We start from the raw sequence: 18606 nt of genomic DNA, 5'->3' as shown, positions 1-18606 counted from the left end.
ATTGAATCAGGCAAGTTTTCAGTTCAGATCCAGGGAATGTTGTGATCTTTGTGAAAGCGAGAGCAAGCTTCAAGACTGAAGATGTCAAAATGCTATTGCACACTATAATTGATTTTTGTGTGTGTGTACAATTAGCTTAAAGTATTAATGGAAAAAGTAGGTAGCTGCATCTAATGATTTTTTTTTTTGGTAATCTGAACCATCTGCCTCTATATATTAAGGAGTTCTTTCTTTAATCCAGATTATGGCTGACAAACTGGTTTTGGCATTCACGTTTCACTAGCACTGTGCCCTTGAAGAGCTGATGTGGCTGTAGAAACTCTCTCGCTTACAACTGTTGTGTTTGAAAACATTTTTTGTTTGGCTTTCTTGTAGTTGTTTCCTTATAGCTCCTCTATTTTTTTTTTTAAATTTTTTTTTTTTTTTTGAGAAGATGGCCTTTCTAATGAAAAGTATGTTGAGCAACCAGGTAAAGAATTTGGGACTTGGAGGTGGAGGGGAAGAAAGCAAAGAAGAAAGCACTCCTTCTGATCCAGCAGCAGCTGCAGGAATGACCAGAGAGGAGTATGAGGAATATCAAAAGCAAATGGTTGAGGAGAAGTGAGTACCCGTTCCCTTACTATGAGTACTGATTCTTAGTAACTTTGTGCAGATAAAAATAACCCAAGAAAAAGCCAAACATGCAGCTCTTCACTGTTTTGTTTTTAAAGCAGATAAATCTTTGCTAAAAAGACTTTCCAAAATAAAAGTTCACCATCTAGAAATTATAAAATATTACATTCCCTCTTCCTGTCACCTGTCCCCCCCCTCTTATCCTGCAACTTTCTCCTATGCTTTCCTGCTATCCCCACAGCTTGACAGGCTGGACTCATTCCTAGGTAATGTTACTTTATCTAGAAAAATTTTCCAAGATGTTTGTAGTGCAGGATTTAATTCTCAAATGTACGTGATTAATTCTCCTAAAACTCCGTGTGGAGTACACTTTCAATATGTAATATTTTGTTGTCCACATTTATTATGGCAGACCTGAAAAAGTACTGAGTGCTCATTTATCTTGAGCAAAGGTTTAAGATGGGTTTTTTTTCTAAAAATCTACTAAATAAAGCAGAACTTTAAAATCTGTTAAATCTCAGTTTTTGTCTGCAAAGACAATCTTTATCACTTGCTGTGTTTATGAAAATGAGTAAAATGGAGGAGTTGGCATGTGTAGGAGTTCAAACCATGCATAATTATAAATAAAACGATTGACTTTTAAATCTCGAATGCATCTGTTCCTCTAATGGTCAATTACATAATGGTTGTGTAAATCCTGCTTGTAAGATGATTATAGGTGCCAGGTTAATGACTGATGGAATTTGAGGTATCCAGGTCTGTATTTAGCATCAGACGTTTCTATCAGGAAGCCCTGAAGGGGTGTCATTTGGTCTGGAAAAAAAGCACAGAATGTTTTGCTCTGCCTTTTGTCAAGGGATATTTAAAAGGGAAATGACCATCTGCTGGGAGGAATATGCTTTATGGAGACTGAGAGGAAATACAGGATTCCTGGGATAGGGAAATGCCTGGGGAAAAAAATTACTTCCATAGTGTTTTTAAGTGGGGCGTGTGTCCTTTCCCTGCTGAACTGTACTGAGGAAGCAGGGCAGGAGTACCCCTGCAGGACAGTTAGAAACTCTAAGAGAATAAAATCATCTCAGGATGAGATGTGGTCCTGTGTCTGAAATCTCTGACATGGGCAGAGCATGTTCCTGGTTCAGGGCTCCCTGGATTTTGCCTAGTGTTCAGCTGTGCAGGAGTAGAGATCAGAAAAGTAAATATGCCTTGCTGAACTTGTGCTCAGGCAGTTTTGAACCTGTAACCAACGAGGTGCTGGGTTCTTCTCAGATTTTAGGTTTGTTTGTGGGGGTTTTGTTTTTAAAGAGAGAGAAATCCAAAAATTCATTTTGGAAGCAGAGGAAAAGTAATATTTCCCTTTGGAATATTTTGTGCCAAAATACCTATACTCAATTTTGCAATAGAGTTTCCATGAAAATGCTACCAGGGAAAAAAGAAATTAAAGGGAGAGAGGGGTGAAAGGTAAGTGTTATCAAGTGTTACCAAAAATCTTTGAGAGGACACATTTTGCAAATAAATACATATGTAATCTAAGAAAATAAAATGGTGTGGACCAGTTCTTAAATCTAATGAAAACATTTTATAACATCACAGATGAAGTCAGTGCTTTTCCATACAGGGAAGTCTTAGAATTCATTGCCCTTGTGAAACAATGACTGCACAAAGAAAGACCAGGAAAATCCACAGGTGACAGAAGCACAGGAAGTGTGGCCCCTTGGCATCACTTTATTGGTATTGCTCCTTTAGTGCCTTTGGACAAGTTACTTATCCTGGGGAATAACTCCCGTGTGTAGCTTTTTGCAGCCAAGAAACTGGTTCAGTGCAAAAGACTGGTTTTATTAGCATCTTGAAGGAACATTTTTTCTGATTCCCAGGATGGAAAGAGATGCAGCATTTGCACAGAAAAAAGCAGAGCGAGCAGTTCTGAGGGTTCACCTGAGAGAAAAGTACAGACTGCCCAAGGTAAGCCTGCAGCTCATGAGCTCATCTAGTCCAGAGACCAAATTTCAACCAATTTTACACTGCCCATTCCTTTCTCTTTAGTGATCCCAGCACTGTCAAATATTTCCAGGAAAACCAAAATATCGAAAGCAAAAGCTTCAAGAAACTTATTTAAAATAATTTTTAAACAATTGTGTTATTTTGTAAGCTTCTGCCATGGGCAGGAGAGAGGTGATACAGGACAGAGTACTCTTTCCAGGGGTTTGGATCACACATTTGCTCTGACCTGTCACTATTGGGAAGATGTTGGCATATTTCATTTATACCCCTTGAGGATATGCATGGTAGTTCTTAGCAATTTGAGAGTTTATATGTATTACTCACCTGCCAGCCCTGAGTCATTACCACTCACTTTCTAATCAGTACTTTCCAGTGCTCTTTGATTAATTAAAATGGAGGAAGGCAAAGAATCCATCTCTTGTAAATTTAACTGCTAAAAAAATGTAGTGCTTAATCCAAACAAGTAATTCAGGGACTCATCACCAACAGAAAGAGACCAGTACTTGTAGCCTCACGTAGTCAAACTTTTAAATAAGTATTTAAGGTGGAGTTGGGTCACCTCCCAGAGGCTGTGTCTCTTCCAGAGGGAGGCCAGGTGACAGCTGAACTCAGGTAAGATGTATTTCACCCCTAAGAGCCTGGTTCTTTCATGCTCTAGCTGGACAACATGCCCTGAGGGTGAGTTTAATTACAGGAAGATTAATTATGCAAAAAAATTAAGTCCAAGATTTTAAGTGATTGATTGGATTGGAGGCCTAAGTCTCTAAACACCAGCATTTTAATTAGCAGCTGAGGAGTAAAATATCATTAGGCTTTGCTTTCCTTTTGGAGGCGTATGCACGCTGAGGCAGCTCCTGAGCAGCCTTTGCCCCGCGTCTCGCCAGAGATTTCGGCTCCAAGAGGGGCTGCTTTGGAAAGCTCCAGGACACTTGAGTGCCCAGGTCTGCACTAAACATCAGTGGAGCTGGGTGTCTGGTTTTCAAATTCTCCCACTTGTAGTGCTTTTTTCAGCTCGAGATGGTGTCCAGGTCACCGGTCCCCCTTGCCTGAGCACCTCATAGACACACAAGTATGTGATGGTGATCTGACCCACCTCCAGAAGGATCTTGGCTTTGTCATGCACTAAGTGCTCTCTGGGACCATATTTCAATAATAACAATAGAAGACTTTTCTCCAAGGTAGGAGGGTAGCTCTAAGCCAGAAAACAATATTGCAAGGTACGTTTTCCTGCATTTGTTTCCCCCTATATAACATTTCTTGGTTTCATCAGCCCTTATGAAAACATGTTATAGCAGGAAGAAAATGAAATTATTTTATGCATGCTATATGTCCCTGAAAAAATTTCAATGCTATGATACAACATTCTGGCAGCAAATTGCTCTCAGACTTGTGGTAATGCGTTAAATATTTTGAAAATTGAAACTAATTTCAGGTAGCCTAGTATGGGCTAGAAACACTGAATATTACCAGTATCAATCACTAGCAAGCATTTTAAGTAAAAGCATGAAATTCAGGACTAAGCAGGGCCCCTTTGCCATGTAAAATCTAAAGCTCCATGCTATCTGGGCCAGATTTATAAGAGAAAGTAGACCCTTAATGAACCTAATCCTATTAACAGAGTTGTCAACTTAGGTTTGTCATCAGAAAGATGTTTTTAGCCATGAGACATTTGATCTGTGGACAGCTTTTTCATCTTTGGCATATCCAGTGCATCACATTCATACAAAACATTTTTAAAAATTATATAAATACAGACATTAATATTTTAATAATAATATTGATTTAAAACAAGACAAAACAAACAACAAAACTCACCAAACTCTCTTATCCACTTGCTGCCTTTTTCCTGAAGTGGGATTCGGTAATCAATGAATTTCTGCAAGGTATAAACACGGGGGCATGAGTTGATGGTAAGCTGTGGAGAAACAGAGTTCCAGTGTCAGGAGGGAGCAGTCCCCACCCACCAGCCCTGTGCTCCAGGCTGTGATCTCTGGATACTCTGAGGGTATTTCTGGGGAGGAAGGCTGCTGGTTCCAACATTAGGCTCCTCGTACCTACTTGTGAGGTACCTGCAGCACAAGGATGGTGGTGTTGCTGCGTTGCTAATTTAAGTCTCGCCTGCAGGTCAAGGCAAGGTGAGCTCTGATTTTATATGTTACTGGTGCATCATAAGTGATAAATGACAGGATAAGGTCTGGAGTCAGGTACCTAAGGATCTCTGCATATCAGCATAGGTAAATGTTATGACAGGCTAAGTTAGGCATAAGGAAAGCAGTACATGACACAGCCATGCTGGAAAAGAGTTTGGTTCCCCTGTGGATTAGTCTGTGAGCTTTGATCTTTTTTGTTTACAAGCAGACTTCATTTAAGCAGGGTTAAAGCAGCATTTGCTCTTCTTTGTCCCTTAAGTTGCACAGAAGACTTTAACATCATTGTTCAGAGAACCGAAAATGCTATTTAACAGGCAATACCAAACTTTGATTGTTCTCCCCGCCTGGAGGGCGTCGTCTCCCTTTGAGGGAGCTTGACAAAACTTTCAGTGAAAGAAGCTGTCTCTCCCTGAGGGAAATTGCTTTTCCTGGCCGGCGGGCATGGAGCTGTCTAATGCTAAACTGTATCCTTCACCTGTGGGAGCCAGAGAAGGAATTTCCCCTGTTAAATCAGATGGTGACCATCTCCTGCTTGCACTGTCTTAATCCTTCTCCCTCTCTCTCTCTCATTCACCTTCTTTCTCTTTTCTGTACACACTTAATGCTACAAAATAAAGTTGATATCCTTGAACTGGGCCTTTGCACCTTAATTTGGGCAGAAGACTTTACCATCAAATTGTAACAAAGCAGATACTTAGACGGTTTTCATCTCACACCTACCTGTGTATCATTGTATATGTTAAGAAATCTATTGTATCTGTAGCAAAACACATCTGGGACCGACTGCATCTGATGCATAATCGGGGTCAAAAAATATTACCATGCACTCGGACTCTATCGCCTATGCTGTGGAATTGTCAGAATAATGTCTGACCCAGTTTTGGCCTGGGCACTCTCCCAGGCAGTTCCCACGGCTAGTTTGGGAGTTGGGACAGGCATTCCCAATCGGCAGTTAGATGGGACCACCCTGTTTGATAGGGCAACAGAGTTCAATAGCATCCCAGTGGGCTTTTCCAGGCCAGCTGGCCTTGGGGCAAGAGACCAGTGCCAGGCATATTTAATCTAGTAGAACACATGTTGCTTCTCTGTTCACTTTTCCATTTCAAATCAAAGCAAACAAGAATCAAATACTCAAATTTTAGAAGGAAGAGAGGAGGCCATACATGTATCGTGTGCTTCCTTGCTTCTTGTTCAGGAACCCCACCCTGTTGAAGCTCATCCTAGGTCTATTAAAGCTAAATGTCAAATGGGTAGAGGCAGGTGGCTTGGGCAGAATTGTACTGCTTTAGACTGTATCTCAATATATTCTTTTTTTGGTCAGAGAACACTTTGAAGTCCCAAACTATTGCACATCGCATCTCAGACTTCCACAGGACAGTGGGCTTTGGTGCAGGAACATGCTAGACAATTGTTCACATTGCCAAAGATGTAAATCACTAGAGCAGCGTGCAGTGATGATGCCTTAATTTAGAAATAATTCTAAAGGAAAGAACATATGTGATTGTCTGAATAGGGGCACTTTTTCAGTAATCACATTTTTTTATCATCCTCTACTGCTACTGGTGAGGATTTCAAAAGGGCTAACTCCTCTGATAGCCATCAGTTGCTGAATAAAAGCTTAACACAATTTTTCCTGCTACACAATCGATAAAAAAATACCACTTCTGTTTGGGAGATTGTTTCCAGCTCCCACAGATCTGACTGCAGCAACCCTTACCCAAAAAGGTGAAGAGATGTCCTCACCCATTTTATCCACATAGTAACAATTCTGCTAGAACTCTCCACAGTTTCACAGGAGATACAGGGGAAAATCACATTAAAGGGAGACACAGCCATTGAAAACATAAAGTGTGGAAATATGGAACCATAAATAGTGGTTATGCAGCCGACCACCCCCAGTCTGCCTGTCCTTGCTAAGGCCTGCAACAACACAGACATTGCTCATATATGTCCTTGCATTCATTTGTCCTTTCATTCATGCAAAGCCCAGACCCCTCACTCTAAAAAACACCTCCTGCTGATAGCATTGCTGCTTATTCATATCAGGCCTTTGCTGCTGTCATGCTTAATTTTGGAGAGGTAATGAAGCATTAATGCTTATCTTTGATGTGTGAACTGTGTCAAAATATCCTGTTCTTCTGAACTCTGGATCCATCAGAATCCACCAGAAAACGTGAACAAAATCACCATTGTTTGAAAAATTGACATAATTCCACTGATGGGGTGTTTCAGTGGGCAGGCAGGAAGCAAGTGTGTAGTGCTTGCTGCATCTCGGCCCTTTTAATTGCTTAACCAGTTTCTTCTCCTGTCTCCTTTTGCTTTCTCAGACTCACAACCAACCTCCCTCCTCTCTTTTGTTGTCCAAGTCCTTCTATTACCCCACTTACCAGCACTGCAACACTGATTATGTGCCAGACAGCCTCTGCTCTTCATCACAACTCAGAGAGGCCAACCAAAGACCTAGACAGAGTTTAGAGATGCTTTGGGAAGATGGGGGACCCTTTTACCAGTAATTAATTCTGAAGTTTAATGCATCCTTCTTCCAGAAGGCTTCAGTTTACTGCTGATACCTAAAATTCCCCCCCCCATGCCCCCCCTCCTCCTCCAGCAATTGAATAAGGAAATGGTACCACAGCTTTTCTAAAGCTCTTGCTTCATTGACCAGAAGCTGACAGACACAGCAGCTGACAGGTTCGGTAGTGTCCTGCAGCATGGTTTTGGGGCATACAAATAACTTGGAATGGAATTCCCGCAGTATCGCCATGGCAAAGATTTCTAAAATGGCAAGTGACACTTAGGGCTTCAGTTTTGACAGTGCTGAAGCCCTTTAAAGAAATACAATTGACATTGTCCAAAAAAGCTTAGAACTTTCATGGAGGCTGATTGAGGCCCTGAATTCACAAGTTGCACCCAAAAAAATTGACTGAAAAATCTGTGCATCTGTTTTGGTTCTCCCTAAAAACCAAAAAAAAGAACAAAACAAGAGGCTGATTGGTAGATCCCGGGAGAGCAGAAATATTCTCATCTGCTGGTTTTATTTCCTGCTTTAGAGTGAATTGGATGAGAACCAAATACAGATGGCTGGAGATGACGTGGGGTTGCCAGAAGACCTTCAGAAGATGGTGGCAGAAGATCAGGAGGAGGAAGAGGACAAGGACTCTATCCTGGGCCAGCTGCAGAACATCCAGAACATGGATATGGATGCCATCAAAGAAAAGGCACAAGCCACCTTCACTGAGATGAAACAGGCAGCTGAGCAGAAATGTTCCATGATGTAGAAGAGCCACCACTGCCCAAGGGCTGTAACTTCAGTCTTGTTGCTGGGGCTGCAGAGGGAGAGCAGGCAGAGGGATGCACGTAGCTCTATAGCATTCAGTGTAAATATAGAAAAGTGATGAGAGAGAGACTTAAAACCCTGAGGGGAGAGTAAAAAGTTACCTGCTGGGACTGCCTAGAAGGAAGTTAGAACTGATCCTCAGTTTTGAACATAACTTTTTCCCCCATGGAAAAAAAATGGCTTTAAAGAAGTTAAAAATGGGGAAAAAATGTGCCTTTTTCCATTTTTTCCATGTGATTGAAACGCTATTAAATGTGTATGTTTGAACAAAACTGTACTTCTGATACATCACATAGAGGTACCCGCTCATTTAATCCTGCTTTCAGAAATAAACACGTATATTTCTTATAAAAACACATCTGTTTCAAACATCTTGAGGCAAACACAGTGTTCAGATATTAATTTGCTGCAAAACCTTGATTTTTAAAAAATCACCTCTGTGCTAAGTGTAGCAAAAGACAAAAAGTGAAGTATGTAACTCAACAGCTTGGGTCAAAAATGTCATATACACTGAGTGGGGACTTGTAGGAAAGTAAGGCTTGATTCAGCTCAGTGAGCCCTGCTCTGGAGCAGTGCAGGCTTCTCCAGTCTGCTTTCATTTCCCAGCCTCTTAAAGACACTTCAAACATCAAGGGACAGCAGTGACCCTCTGCTTGTCTGCTTTGTGTGCCAAAATCTGGGGCTTGGGGTACCAGCACAAGGCTAAAACCAGCTCCCCATGCTGATCCTGCGAGTTGTCTCCACTGAAGGCTAAACATAGAGGGTTATGCCAGGGTAGAGCACCCAAACCTGAGGAAAGGCATGGCTCTCACTATTGTTAAATCTGCCTGTGTCTGTGAGACATAGCAGGCTGCTACTCTCAAGGAATTCTATAAAATGAATGGCTTTGTAAGTTCTCCAAGAAGAAGCCTAAGAATTATATTTGGAAATGAATATGTGTAGCATCTTCCTACAGGTTTATAAGTCTCTTTCTCTCTCTCTCTCTCTTTCTGTCTCCAGCCAATCAAGTAAAAATACTCATTTTAAATTAACAAATACACTAAGTATAATTGATCTCCTTCCTTCCTTCCTTCCTTCCTTCCTTCCTTCCTTCCTTCCTTCCTTCCTTCCTTCCTTCCTTCCTTCCTTCCTTCCTTCCTTCCTTCCTTCCTTCCTTCCTTCCTTCCTTCCTTCCTTCCTTCCTTCCTTCCTTCCTTCCTCCCTCCCTCCCTCCCTCCCTCCCTCCCTCCTCTCCTCTCCTCTCCTCTCCTCTCCTCTCCTCTCCTCTCCTCTCCTCTCCTCTCCTCTCCTCTCCTCTCCTCTCCTCTCCTCTCCTCTCCTCTCCTTTCTTCTTTGATCTTGGCCTCAGGTATCGGTTTGTGAACTGCACAAGATACAACCACAGCACACTCCAGGTGTGAAAATCACTCTGTGCTGAGCCCCCATTGCCTGCTTTGGGTCATGTCCTCCAGCTCCATAAAGCACTGGGGGCTCTGCCAAGCCCCAGGGAGTTACAGGACTTTGTGGAGAGAAGTTAGGTCTCCCATGGATCCTGGAAGGTCCCATCACCACCAGGGAGGAATTGTCTCCAGGAAGAGGCACAGGAAAAGTCTGGATAACACAGGTTCCACAGTAAAGCAATGGTTGCAGCAGGCAGCCCACCAAGCCTGAGCAGGACAGAGCGTCTTCCCACACTTGCCTGGGATGGTCCCTGTCCCTGCAGAGGGGTCAGCAGTCACCCACAGCTACACGGGGACAGGGACAAGGGACAGACAGAGAATCTCAGGGAGGATGTGAACCTGTGCTATGCCTGCAGTGTTTTACTGGTCACTTGGAAAGGAGGCCAAATTCTCCTTTAGGCAAAGTCACCTCTGCGGCAAGGCAGAGAGAAGGGCAAGGCAGAGAGGTTCCCCTCTCTCCTGCTCCAACAGCTCCTGGGTGACAAGGTGGCAAGGGAAAGTCCTCTGACCACCTCCTGGTGCACTGGCACAAACACTGACATAGAGAAAAAGGCCAGAGAAGAGCTGCTGCCTTTACTGCCTTACCACTGACAGTCACAGTGGGTCCTGCCTCCATGTGTGCAAAAAACCAGGGAGGGCAGCATGGTGTGTTCAGCACATATGGATCGGGATTGATTCAGGCAAATTACATTGATTTGGCAAATACATTTATTTCTAAGTCTTTCACCTATTTTCAAGTTGATTGCCAGTTTTTCCCTAAGGTTTCTGCTGAGCACACAAGCACTTTCTAAAAACACTCCTCCCGACAATGTGTTAAAGGTTGTTGTAGGTAGTTTCTAGTTTCCCTGAACACAGTCAGTTTGCTAACAGTAAAAGGAAGCTGAGACTCCTTCCTACAAATACAGCTTGGGAAAGTTCTTCCGTCAATCACTCTTCAAATATAAACTGAGCAGACTTGCTTGAAAACCTGTTATCCAATATTTTCCCCATTGCAGCATTAAGAAAATATGCATTTTCTTCTTGCTCATTTATTTCTTACCTAAGAAACACTGAGTTGACAAGTTCTGACCTTCCTTGCTTTTTCCAGAGGATGTCCTGGTGCATTAAATGGCTCTCATCCAACAGATAATTTCTCTAGTGAAGAAAACCTATATTCAGCAGGTCCCTCAAGCATCAGAGCTATTTTGCCTAAAACCACCAAGACTTCTGACCTGATTTTTTCCTCTTGGGATTCTGCTCTCACATGGCACCACAGAATCTATTTATCTATGTGGAAAGACAAGTGGGGTCCTTTAGGAGGTCTTTACATAAAGTAGATAAAATAGTCACCAGCTCAGCTCAATCAGCCTGAGGTTTGTGAGGCTCAATGCATTTCCCTCTACACTGGTATATATCTAGGTGGTATCTCCACACTGTTGTGTTGCTTTTCAGACTGAATTGTCCTATCTATAAAACATCTAAATAAACAAGCCTGAGGGTTTTGACCTTTGAATTAAAATATGCCTGGGACATCCCGAAAATCTTACTGAAAGCATCTGGTGCTTTAAAGGATCTAATTAAATTTGTCAGCAGATATAGGATCAGCATTTTCACAGTTTAAAGGGTCAGAGAAGAAAGTACAGTCAGAACCACCAAACAAACGATTAATGAGATTCCAAAAAAATTTCTCAGGGCTGGCAGATACAAGTGGGACTGGGAGGTGGCTTGGGACTGGCGCAGGATGGGACCCAGCCCCACTGAAATGCTGCTGGCACAGGAGCTGCCAGTGAGCTGCCTTAGGCACCACCTAAGGTCTGCCTTAGACCAGAGCAACCACATTCAGTCTGGAGTGGAAGAGCCAGGGCAGGGTGGCAAATCTGTGCTGCCCTCAGCAGGAGCCTGATCTTCAGCTTGCTGGAGTTGGCTGCCTGCTCCTGGCAGCACCTGCAGGACTCACCCCTCCAGCACCGGCTGTTCCCGTTTTCAGCCACCAGCCACAGGCCTGGGGCAGCACATGTGTAGGAGGTGGTGGGGCCACCCCAGCTACATGCAGCTCTCAAGGTGCTTAGCCCTGGGGATAGGTCACAACGGAGCCACTGCATGTGTGTGCACGTGCACGTGTGCTGGTATGTGAGCCTGAGAATGCGTCCGTATCTGTGCACAAGTGCACATGTACACTTGTGCATGCAGATATGCACGTGTGAGAATGGACAGGGACATGTCTGTGTGTCCGTGTGTCTTTGTCAAGAGTAGATTAAAGGGTTAGGTCACATGGCAGCTACTGCTGGATGGCCCCTACCTGGGATTTGGGTTCTTAGAGTTAATAGGATCGCTGGAGCTCAAGACCGTCATCCCATCAAGATAAATGTCTCTAGTGTCCACTTTTAAGCAATCCGAATTCAATTAGGCTAATTGGAAAACAAGTAAAGAAGGATTGCATTAATATTGCCTTATAGCATGAACCTCCTCTCCTTCCCTCCAAGCATGGCAAGCCTAAATGCCAGCGCCTTCGCATCCAGTCCAGGGGGCTCCCACCAGAGAGGGCTGCCTGGCTCCCAGAGCCTACTCCACACCCACAGCCCCGACAGACAGCAGGACAGCAAGATCTCTGTGCAACTCCTGCCAGACCAGACCCTGGGAGGTGGAGAAAACACGGCTGATTATCCCCAGCAGATCAAGAAAAGTCTCAGCAGAAAAACAAGAAAGGTGTGAGTGATGCAGTGACAGGAGGAGGCAGCATCTTCCTCATGCATTATGCTCTCAAGAAGGTTCTGAAACTGCACCCTTAGGAATTTTTGGGGAGGAAAAAACCAAATCCTTTTTTTGTTGTTTTTAACAATTTGCTGGATGATACAGAGCATGCAAACTGCAGGAGGGTACAGGTTCCCTCTAGGTGAATATTTCCTCCTTTTCCTTGCTTCCCTCCTGTTGATTTGCTGTCTGACCTTGGACTTTTATCTTTCAGGGAGGCCCTCCCTGCTGCCCATCTTTGGTCTGGAGAGTGACATCTCTCCTGCAGCATGACTTCAGCTTCAAATCTCTGCTCTGCAAGGCAGTAATTATTTCATCTGGACATAAAGAAAAGGCAGGAGAAAAGGAAGCAGGAATCTGTGGCATTTTATGGTGCTGGTTTCACTGTGTGAAACTATGTCCCATGCGTATGTCTCAACAGCGACTACAGGATGAAAACTATGTCTCTTTAGTCTTCACTGTACATGTACAGGAAGGAGGTACAGCAGACAGCTGCACTTTACAGATTGTCCATCTAGAGAACTTTTGTTACTTTCAAGCGTAACTTCAGAAATTTTAACAATACATTGCAAAAAAATAAAAAAGATGATGGAATGGGGGGTATCCTTTGGAAAGGGAAGCAACAAACCTTGCCTGTTTCATCCCCTAAAGAATACTCTCAAATTTGATTCTGGTTGCCCCCATAAGTTTCCCAAGGACAGTGGTCTTTGCAAAGCTGTGATGTAACACAGGATCAGTTTCTGAGGCTTCATACTAACACAATACATATCCCAGAGGGCTGCAAGGGATTCAATTGACAGCCAGGACATCAGACCCAAAGGGAAATGTTCAGTTACCATTCTTTGCCTATCTAAACCCTCTGTGTAATCAGAGGAACCATTAGACTTCTTCCCTCCCTGGAGCACTGTAATGCCCCATGCGTATCACAGTCTGTGCCTGAAGCATTGCAAGAGAGAAAAGAGAGATCTAGACCTGGAAGAGTCAGAGCTCTCTCTGCTCTGCTACAGGTTTACGGGGTTTTTTTTCAGGTATTTTTTCAAATTGGGATCAAGGGAGGGGCTTCCTCTTCCAACAATTCCACTCGCCTGCAAGGAGGATGCTAGAGTGACAAATGTAACTCCGTATGGAAAACACAAGTGATGTATTCTACTGCTGAGGAAAGAGAAGCCTTCTCTGTCAAGGAGGAAGGTCTCTTGTATCCAGTGGGGGACTCAAGCACGCTGCTTCAGGGCTGGAAGGCTTTTTTGCTGCCTTCATATTGTGATGAACAGGAAAAAAAATCGAGTACTGACACTGTAACTGACAACTTTGACGGGTACCCCAAAAGCAGCATCTGTGCCAGGATCCAATTGCCTTTGTGGCACTGACTAAAGGGTTTTTGCTCCTTCGTCTCACATTTCTATCTTTCTTAGCTACAACAAGCAAAACTGATTCCTATTTTTGCCCAGGACTTCTGGAGGGACAGGTGTGTTTTGTGTTTGTTTTGAGTGCTGCAAACCCCCAGCTTCAAATTAGAAGAAATTAGGAACATCGAACAGTTCATTCATCTTCACTAATAGAGTTCCTGGGAAACACACATGTAGATTAAAGGAACACAATGACCCCTGGCTGATTGCTTTGAGTACCCTCCAATGTCCCTACAATGGTTTGACTGGCTTTTTATAGTCCACAAAAGCCCCACTAACCTTTTCTTATCTCTTCTGTTAGCCCCTTCCCTCTGTGCAAAAGGACGTCTGAGTTGTTTCAGCCTCAAACCACCGCCCCAAGCAGTTAGTGAAGGTAAACCTCACCTGGAGCTAGGAAAAGCCCCGCACCCCTAAAAGAAACCAACTTTGGGACATCAGAACATAAACCTGCAAAAGGTGTGGACACTGGCAGAAACAAGCACTGCCAATCTTTAAAGTGATTCCTCTGGGAAAATCTACAGGATATAGAGCCTGTTGGGGCAGAACGGGAATAAGAAAATGCAAATTTATTGAGAGGTCATACTTATTAGACTAGCTAATATATCTGGAAGAACGAGCAGCAGCAGTGGTGTTTTTCCTTCACATAACACTCTCCTAAGGCTTCAAGTGGAAGCATCTTCAAAGCTAAGTGTAGACTGAAAACCACTCTGGATGTTACTGGGTTTGTCATGTAAACAATCCGGGACAAAAGGTAGCTGGTGCCTCGAAGGAACTGGGAAGTGCAAGTGTGAAAAGTGATAAAATGAGAGAAAGACAGAAGCAGGAAAAAGATCGATGCAGGAGACGGGACGCTGTTACCTGGTCGGTCCTACGGTGGGTCCACGTCTTCCACAAGCCAAGTACAAAGTGATGTGTGGGGTTTGGCTCCCTGCCTCACCTCTAAAAACATTTTGTGCATCCCCCATGAAGCCATGCCCTGCCTGCTACACCCCCAGCCCCACTCGCATCGTGGAGTACAGGGTCACAGAATCAGGTCTTCTCACAGGCTCTGTCCTATAGCAGCATACCGGAAAACTTCCCCGCAAATATTGTTTAGAGCTTCCTCGGGTTTGTGAAGTCTGAAAGGCTGAGCCCGCCTCCTGCGTCCATCCTGCCCAGAAGCACCAGGTCTGTGAAATGCCGTTGGAGGCAATCGGGCGCAGGGCGAGTGTCCCGCAGAGCGCCAGCGCAGCGGCGTTTACCCCAGCGCCCCTGAGTCGGGCCGGGGCCGCAGACAGTCCCGCGGGGCAGCTATCGAGCGGTCGCCGTGAAACCGACGCACCTACAGACCGTCCGGGAGGGATGTGGGCTGTAGCCGTCGGGCAAGAGAAACACGGCGAGGCTCCGAGAGCCGCCGACCAGCGCGCTGCCGTGCCGGGGACCCGCAGTCCTCCGGCCCGGCACCCCGGGCTCCCGCCCCTTTCCGTCCCGTTCTCTGAGTCCCCTTTACCGCGCCCCAGGCAGCGGCTCCCGCGGCTCCCGCCGTCCCGGCTCCGTCCCCCCGTGCCCGACGCGCCTCTTGCCGCCCGTCCCACCGAGGCTTCCGACAGCGCTGCCCCTGCCCCGGGGCTCCCACCGCGGCGCTCGGCCCGGGCCAGCCCCCGGCTGCAGCGGGGGCCGCCCCGCCCCGCCTCGCCTCGGGGGCCCCGGATGGCATCGCCCGGCGCCGTCTGGGGCTGAGGCCGGGGCCGGGGCGGCGGGGAGGGGCGGGGCGGCCGGCGGGGGCCGGGGGATACCCTGCCTCCCCCTCCGTGCTGAAGAGGCGCGGGGGCCTCGCCTTCCCTCTCGCCTACCGCCCCCCGGCACTCCTCCCCCGCCCCAAGGAGGCCAGCCTGCCCGGCGACACCGTGCCAGACTTGTCCGCGCCGCCCGGAGGCCGGGTGAGACCGCGGCGCTGCGGCGGAGCCCCGGGCCGGCCGCCTCATGCACCCGCCCGGCGCCCCGCTCGCCATGGCCGAGGGCGCCTTCTCGCTGGCCGCCCCGGCGGCGCGAAGTCCCGGGGGAAACCCGTCGAGACTGCACAGCATCGAGGCTATCCTGGGGTTCACCAAGGAAGACGGGCTGCTGGGCGCCTTCCCGCCCGACGGCAGCGCCAAGGAGGCGGACCGGCGGGGGCCCCGGCATTGCCTGCCCAAGATGCCCGGAGAGCCGCCGCCGGCCGAGCCCCAGGGCCGCGCCGAGCGCTTCCAAGGTGAGCGCTGTGGACGACCGCCCGGCGCCGGGGGGCGGACGGGTGGGCGCCGCTCCCCCACGCTCTCGGGCAAGCCCCGCGGGGACATCCCGCCGCTGACCCCCCTGTCTTCCCCTCGCAGAGCCCTACTGTCCCGGCAGCGCCAGCCCCGAGCTGCCCGCTGGCAGCAGCGGCGAGGGGAAGCCGTCGGAAGAGGAACAGCCCAAGAAGAAACACCGGCGAAACCGCACCACTTTCACCACGTACCAGCTTCACGAGTTGGAGCGTGCCTTTGAGAAGTCCCACTACCCCGACGTGTACAGCCGCGAGGAGCTGGCCATGAAGGTCAATCTGCCCGAAGTCCGCGTCCAGGTAACGCCCGGCCCGGTCCCCCGCGACGGCCCGGCCCGACGCGGCTCGGCGCGGCCCCGTGGTCCCGGCGGCCGGAGCGGCCCCGATGCGGCGGGCGGGCCAGGGACCGCGGCACGGCAGCGGCCACACTCGGGGCCCCACTGGAGCGCTGGGCGCGGCTGCCTCACAGCCGCGGGCCGGCCCGGCCGGCGGGACCGCGCGGGGCTCGGGGCCAACCTGCGTCCCGCAGCCGCGTCGTCGGTGCTGCGGCCCTTTGAGTGGCGTGTCACGGCCCGGAGCCGCTGAACCCGCTGTGTGCCAGGGCAGTGGCGGGTGGATGGGCGGGCCAGCTCCGCTGAGGGGCTGTTTTCCATCTAGTGCAGGGCTGTGGGTCGTGGAGGAACGCCCGAGCCCCCCAAATTCCCTTCTGCTGCAGCTCAGAAAGGCGTGTTTCCCTCGCTCTGTTTTGTGTGCGCTGCTGCAGCCAGGGGCAAGCCTCTGACCACCGCCTGGGGTCTGGCTGGTCTGGCTGATACAGCTCTGCTTGCAGGTTTGGTTTCAGAACAGAAGGGCCAAGTGGAGGCGGCAGGAGAAACTGGAGGTGACCTCCATGAAGTTGCAAGACTCGCCCATCCTCTCGTTCAACCGCTCGCCGCAGGCAACACCCATGGGTCCTCTGAGCAGCAGCCTGCCCCTGGAGACGTGGCTCAGCCCGCCGGTGCCCAGCAGCACAGCCCTGCAGACCCTGCCTGGCTTTGTGGCCTCGCCGCAGAGCTTGCCCGGCAGCTACACACCACCGCCCTTCCTGAACTCTCCAGCAGTGACCCATGCGCTGCAGCCCCTGGGGGCCATGGGGCCGCCGCCGCCTTATCAGTGTGGGGCCACCTTTGTGGACAAGTTCCCTTTGGAAGAGGCTGACCCACGCAACACCAGCATTGCCGCCCTGCGGCTGAAGGCCAAGGAGCACATCCAGTCCATCGGCAAACCCTGGCAGACAATCTGAACTCCATCTCAGCACCTGGGAGAAAGTCATGGGACAGGCGCATCCCAGAACACCCGAGGGACCCGCTCACCCAGCCTTGGCTGCCACGGATGGCCAGGCGCAGGAGGGCGTCCCTTGCACCAGCCTTTCCCTTACGCCTTGACTTGCTTTTGTATTTTGTGGTCCTTTTAATTCCCTTTTCCACGACCCCTGAAGAGTTCGGGGCCTGATCATAGCTTAGGAAGAACAATCTCTTTTGCTCTCCCTCCTTGGCTGGATGCTTTAGTTGCAATAAAAGCTACAGTAGGGCAAAGAGCTGTGTAAGATGGCTGGGAGCCCAGGACTGCTGTTCCTGGGGAGAGGGTTCTGCTTTTGCATCATTAAATGGCACCACCTGCATGGAGGTTGTGCATCGTGTTTCTGAATGGGCATCTTGGGCTGGACCTTCCACTCCGTGTGAAGCACAGAGGGGTGGGAGATGCCTGGCTGTGGGCTCTTCTCTGTACTCCTCCATCAACAGAGCCCTGCCCAAGCTAGCTGTGGCTCTGGGGGCTGCAGCCCCACAGTGGACACTGTGCCCAGATGGGAGTGGGCACAGAGGGGCTGGAGCTCTGGCAGTCCTTGGGCCAGGCACACCACTCCCACAACTGCCCTTGTGGAGCTGTGCCAGGCTCAGGTGTTCTTTGCAGGCTGGAGTCAGTGACAGTCCTTGCTGCCTCTGTAGAGAAGGGGAATGGCAGGACCCCCAGGGCCCCTGCCTCCTGCAGCCCAGCTGCCCACCAGGAGAGAGAGGCAGTCTCTGGCTGGGCACTGACCCCCGGCTGGGGCCTGGCAGGCTACATCCTGCCCGCTCTGGCTGCCCAGCACAGCCCCCGGGGGCTGGCACGGAGCTGGGCCATGCCCACTCTCCTGCCCACCTAGTGCCCATTGCCAGGCTGCCGAACCTAAAACTGAGACATCTTTATTTTTCATTATCTCCGTTACTGCCTGTAATGGGGCTGAGAAGCTGTAATGAAACTCCCCTTCTCCTCTGCTGGGCATGGGGTGCACTACACACTCGGGAGGTTGTGGCAATTAATGTTTCTCATTAGAGAAGAGAGAAGGATTCACAAGTGCCCTCATTGTGTCCTGGGGATGATTCAATGCAGGCTGGGAGACCTCTCCTTTCACCATTTCCCACTCGTTGTGGCCAGACAAAGGCTGGCGTCTAATTATATTTTCACAATCTGTGCGTATCTTTTAAGAGTCCTGTCAGAAACAAGTATGTCAGCTTTGTTCAGCTTCACTTCAGAGAGCTTTTTAACCTTAGACAGCAGTTTCTAAACATCCCTTCATAGCCTTCTCCGCAGCAGCCCCCATCTATTGTATGGAGAGCTTCTTTTACAGATA

The 18606-nt window shown here is 48.3% G+C and overlaps 2 protein-coding genes across 3 annotated transcripts; both read left to right on the top strand.

Annotated features, from left to right (window-relative positions):
- Positions 1 to 383: 383 nt before the first annotated feature.
- CPLX4 (complexin 4) lies at positions 384 to 8253 on the top strand. The gene is made up of 3 exons (XM_066182254.1): positions 384 to 600; positions 2487 to 2574; positions 7814 to 8253. The coding sequence occupies exons 1-3, from the start codon at positions 434 to 436 to the stop codon at positions 8039 to 8041; spliced, it is 483 nt and encodes a 160-aa protein (XP_066038351.1). The 5' UTR covers positions 384 to 433; the 3' UTR covers positions 8042 to 8253.
- A 7384-nt stretch (positions 8254 to 15637) lies between these two features.
- On the top strand, positions 15638 to 17602 carry RAX (retina and anterior neural fold homeobox). 2 transcript variants are annotated; one of them, XM_066182253.1, is made up of 3 exons: positions 15638 to 15896; positions 16027 to 16256; positions 16786 to 17602. In XM_066182253.1, the coding sequence occupies exons 1-3, from the start codon at positions 15638 to 15640 to the stop codon at positions 17236 to 17238; spliced, it is 942 nt and encodes a 313-aa protein (XP_066038350.1). In that variant the 3' UTR covers positions 17239 to 17602. The 2 variants fall into 2 exon arrangements, with proteins under 2 accessions (XP_066038350.1, XP_066038347.1); XM_066182250.1 differs by having other exon boundaries at positions 15638 to 15905.
- The last annotated feature ends 1004 nt before the right edge of the window (positions 17603 to 18606 follow it).

This window comes from Chamaea fasciata, unplaced genomic scaffold (genome assembly GCF_029207755.1).
Source record: "Chamaea fasciata isolate MVZ Bird 193981 ecotype frontalis unplaced genomic scaffold, bChaFas1.0.hap1 SCAF_4, whole genome shotgun sequence".
Taxonomy (NCBI): Eukaryota; Metazoa; Chordata; class Aves; order Passeriformes; family Sylviidae; genus Chamaea; species Chamaea fasciata.
The sequence above is the reverse complement of the archived record's forward strand: the minus strand, read 5'-3'. Positions and strand labels throughout refer to the sequence as shown.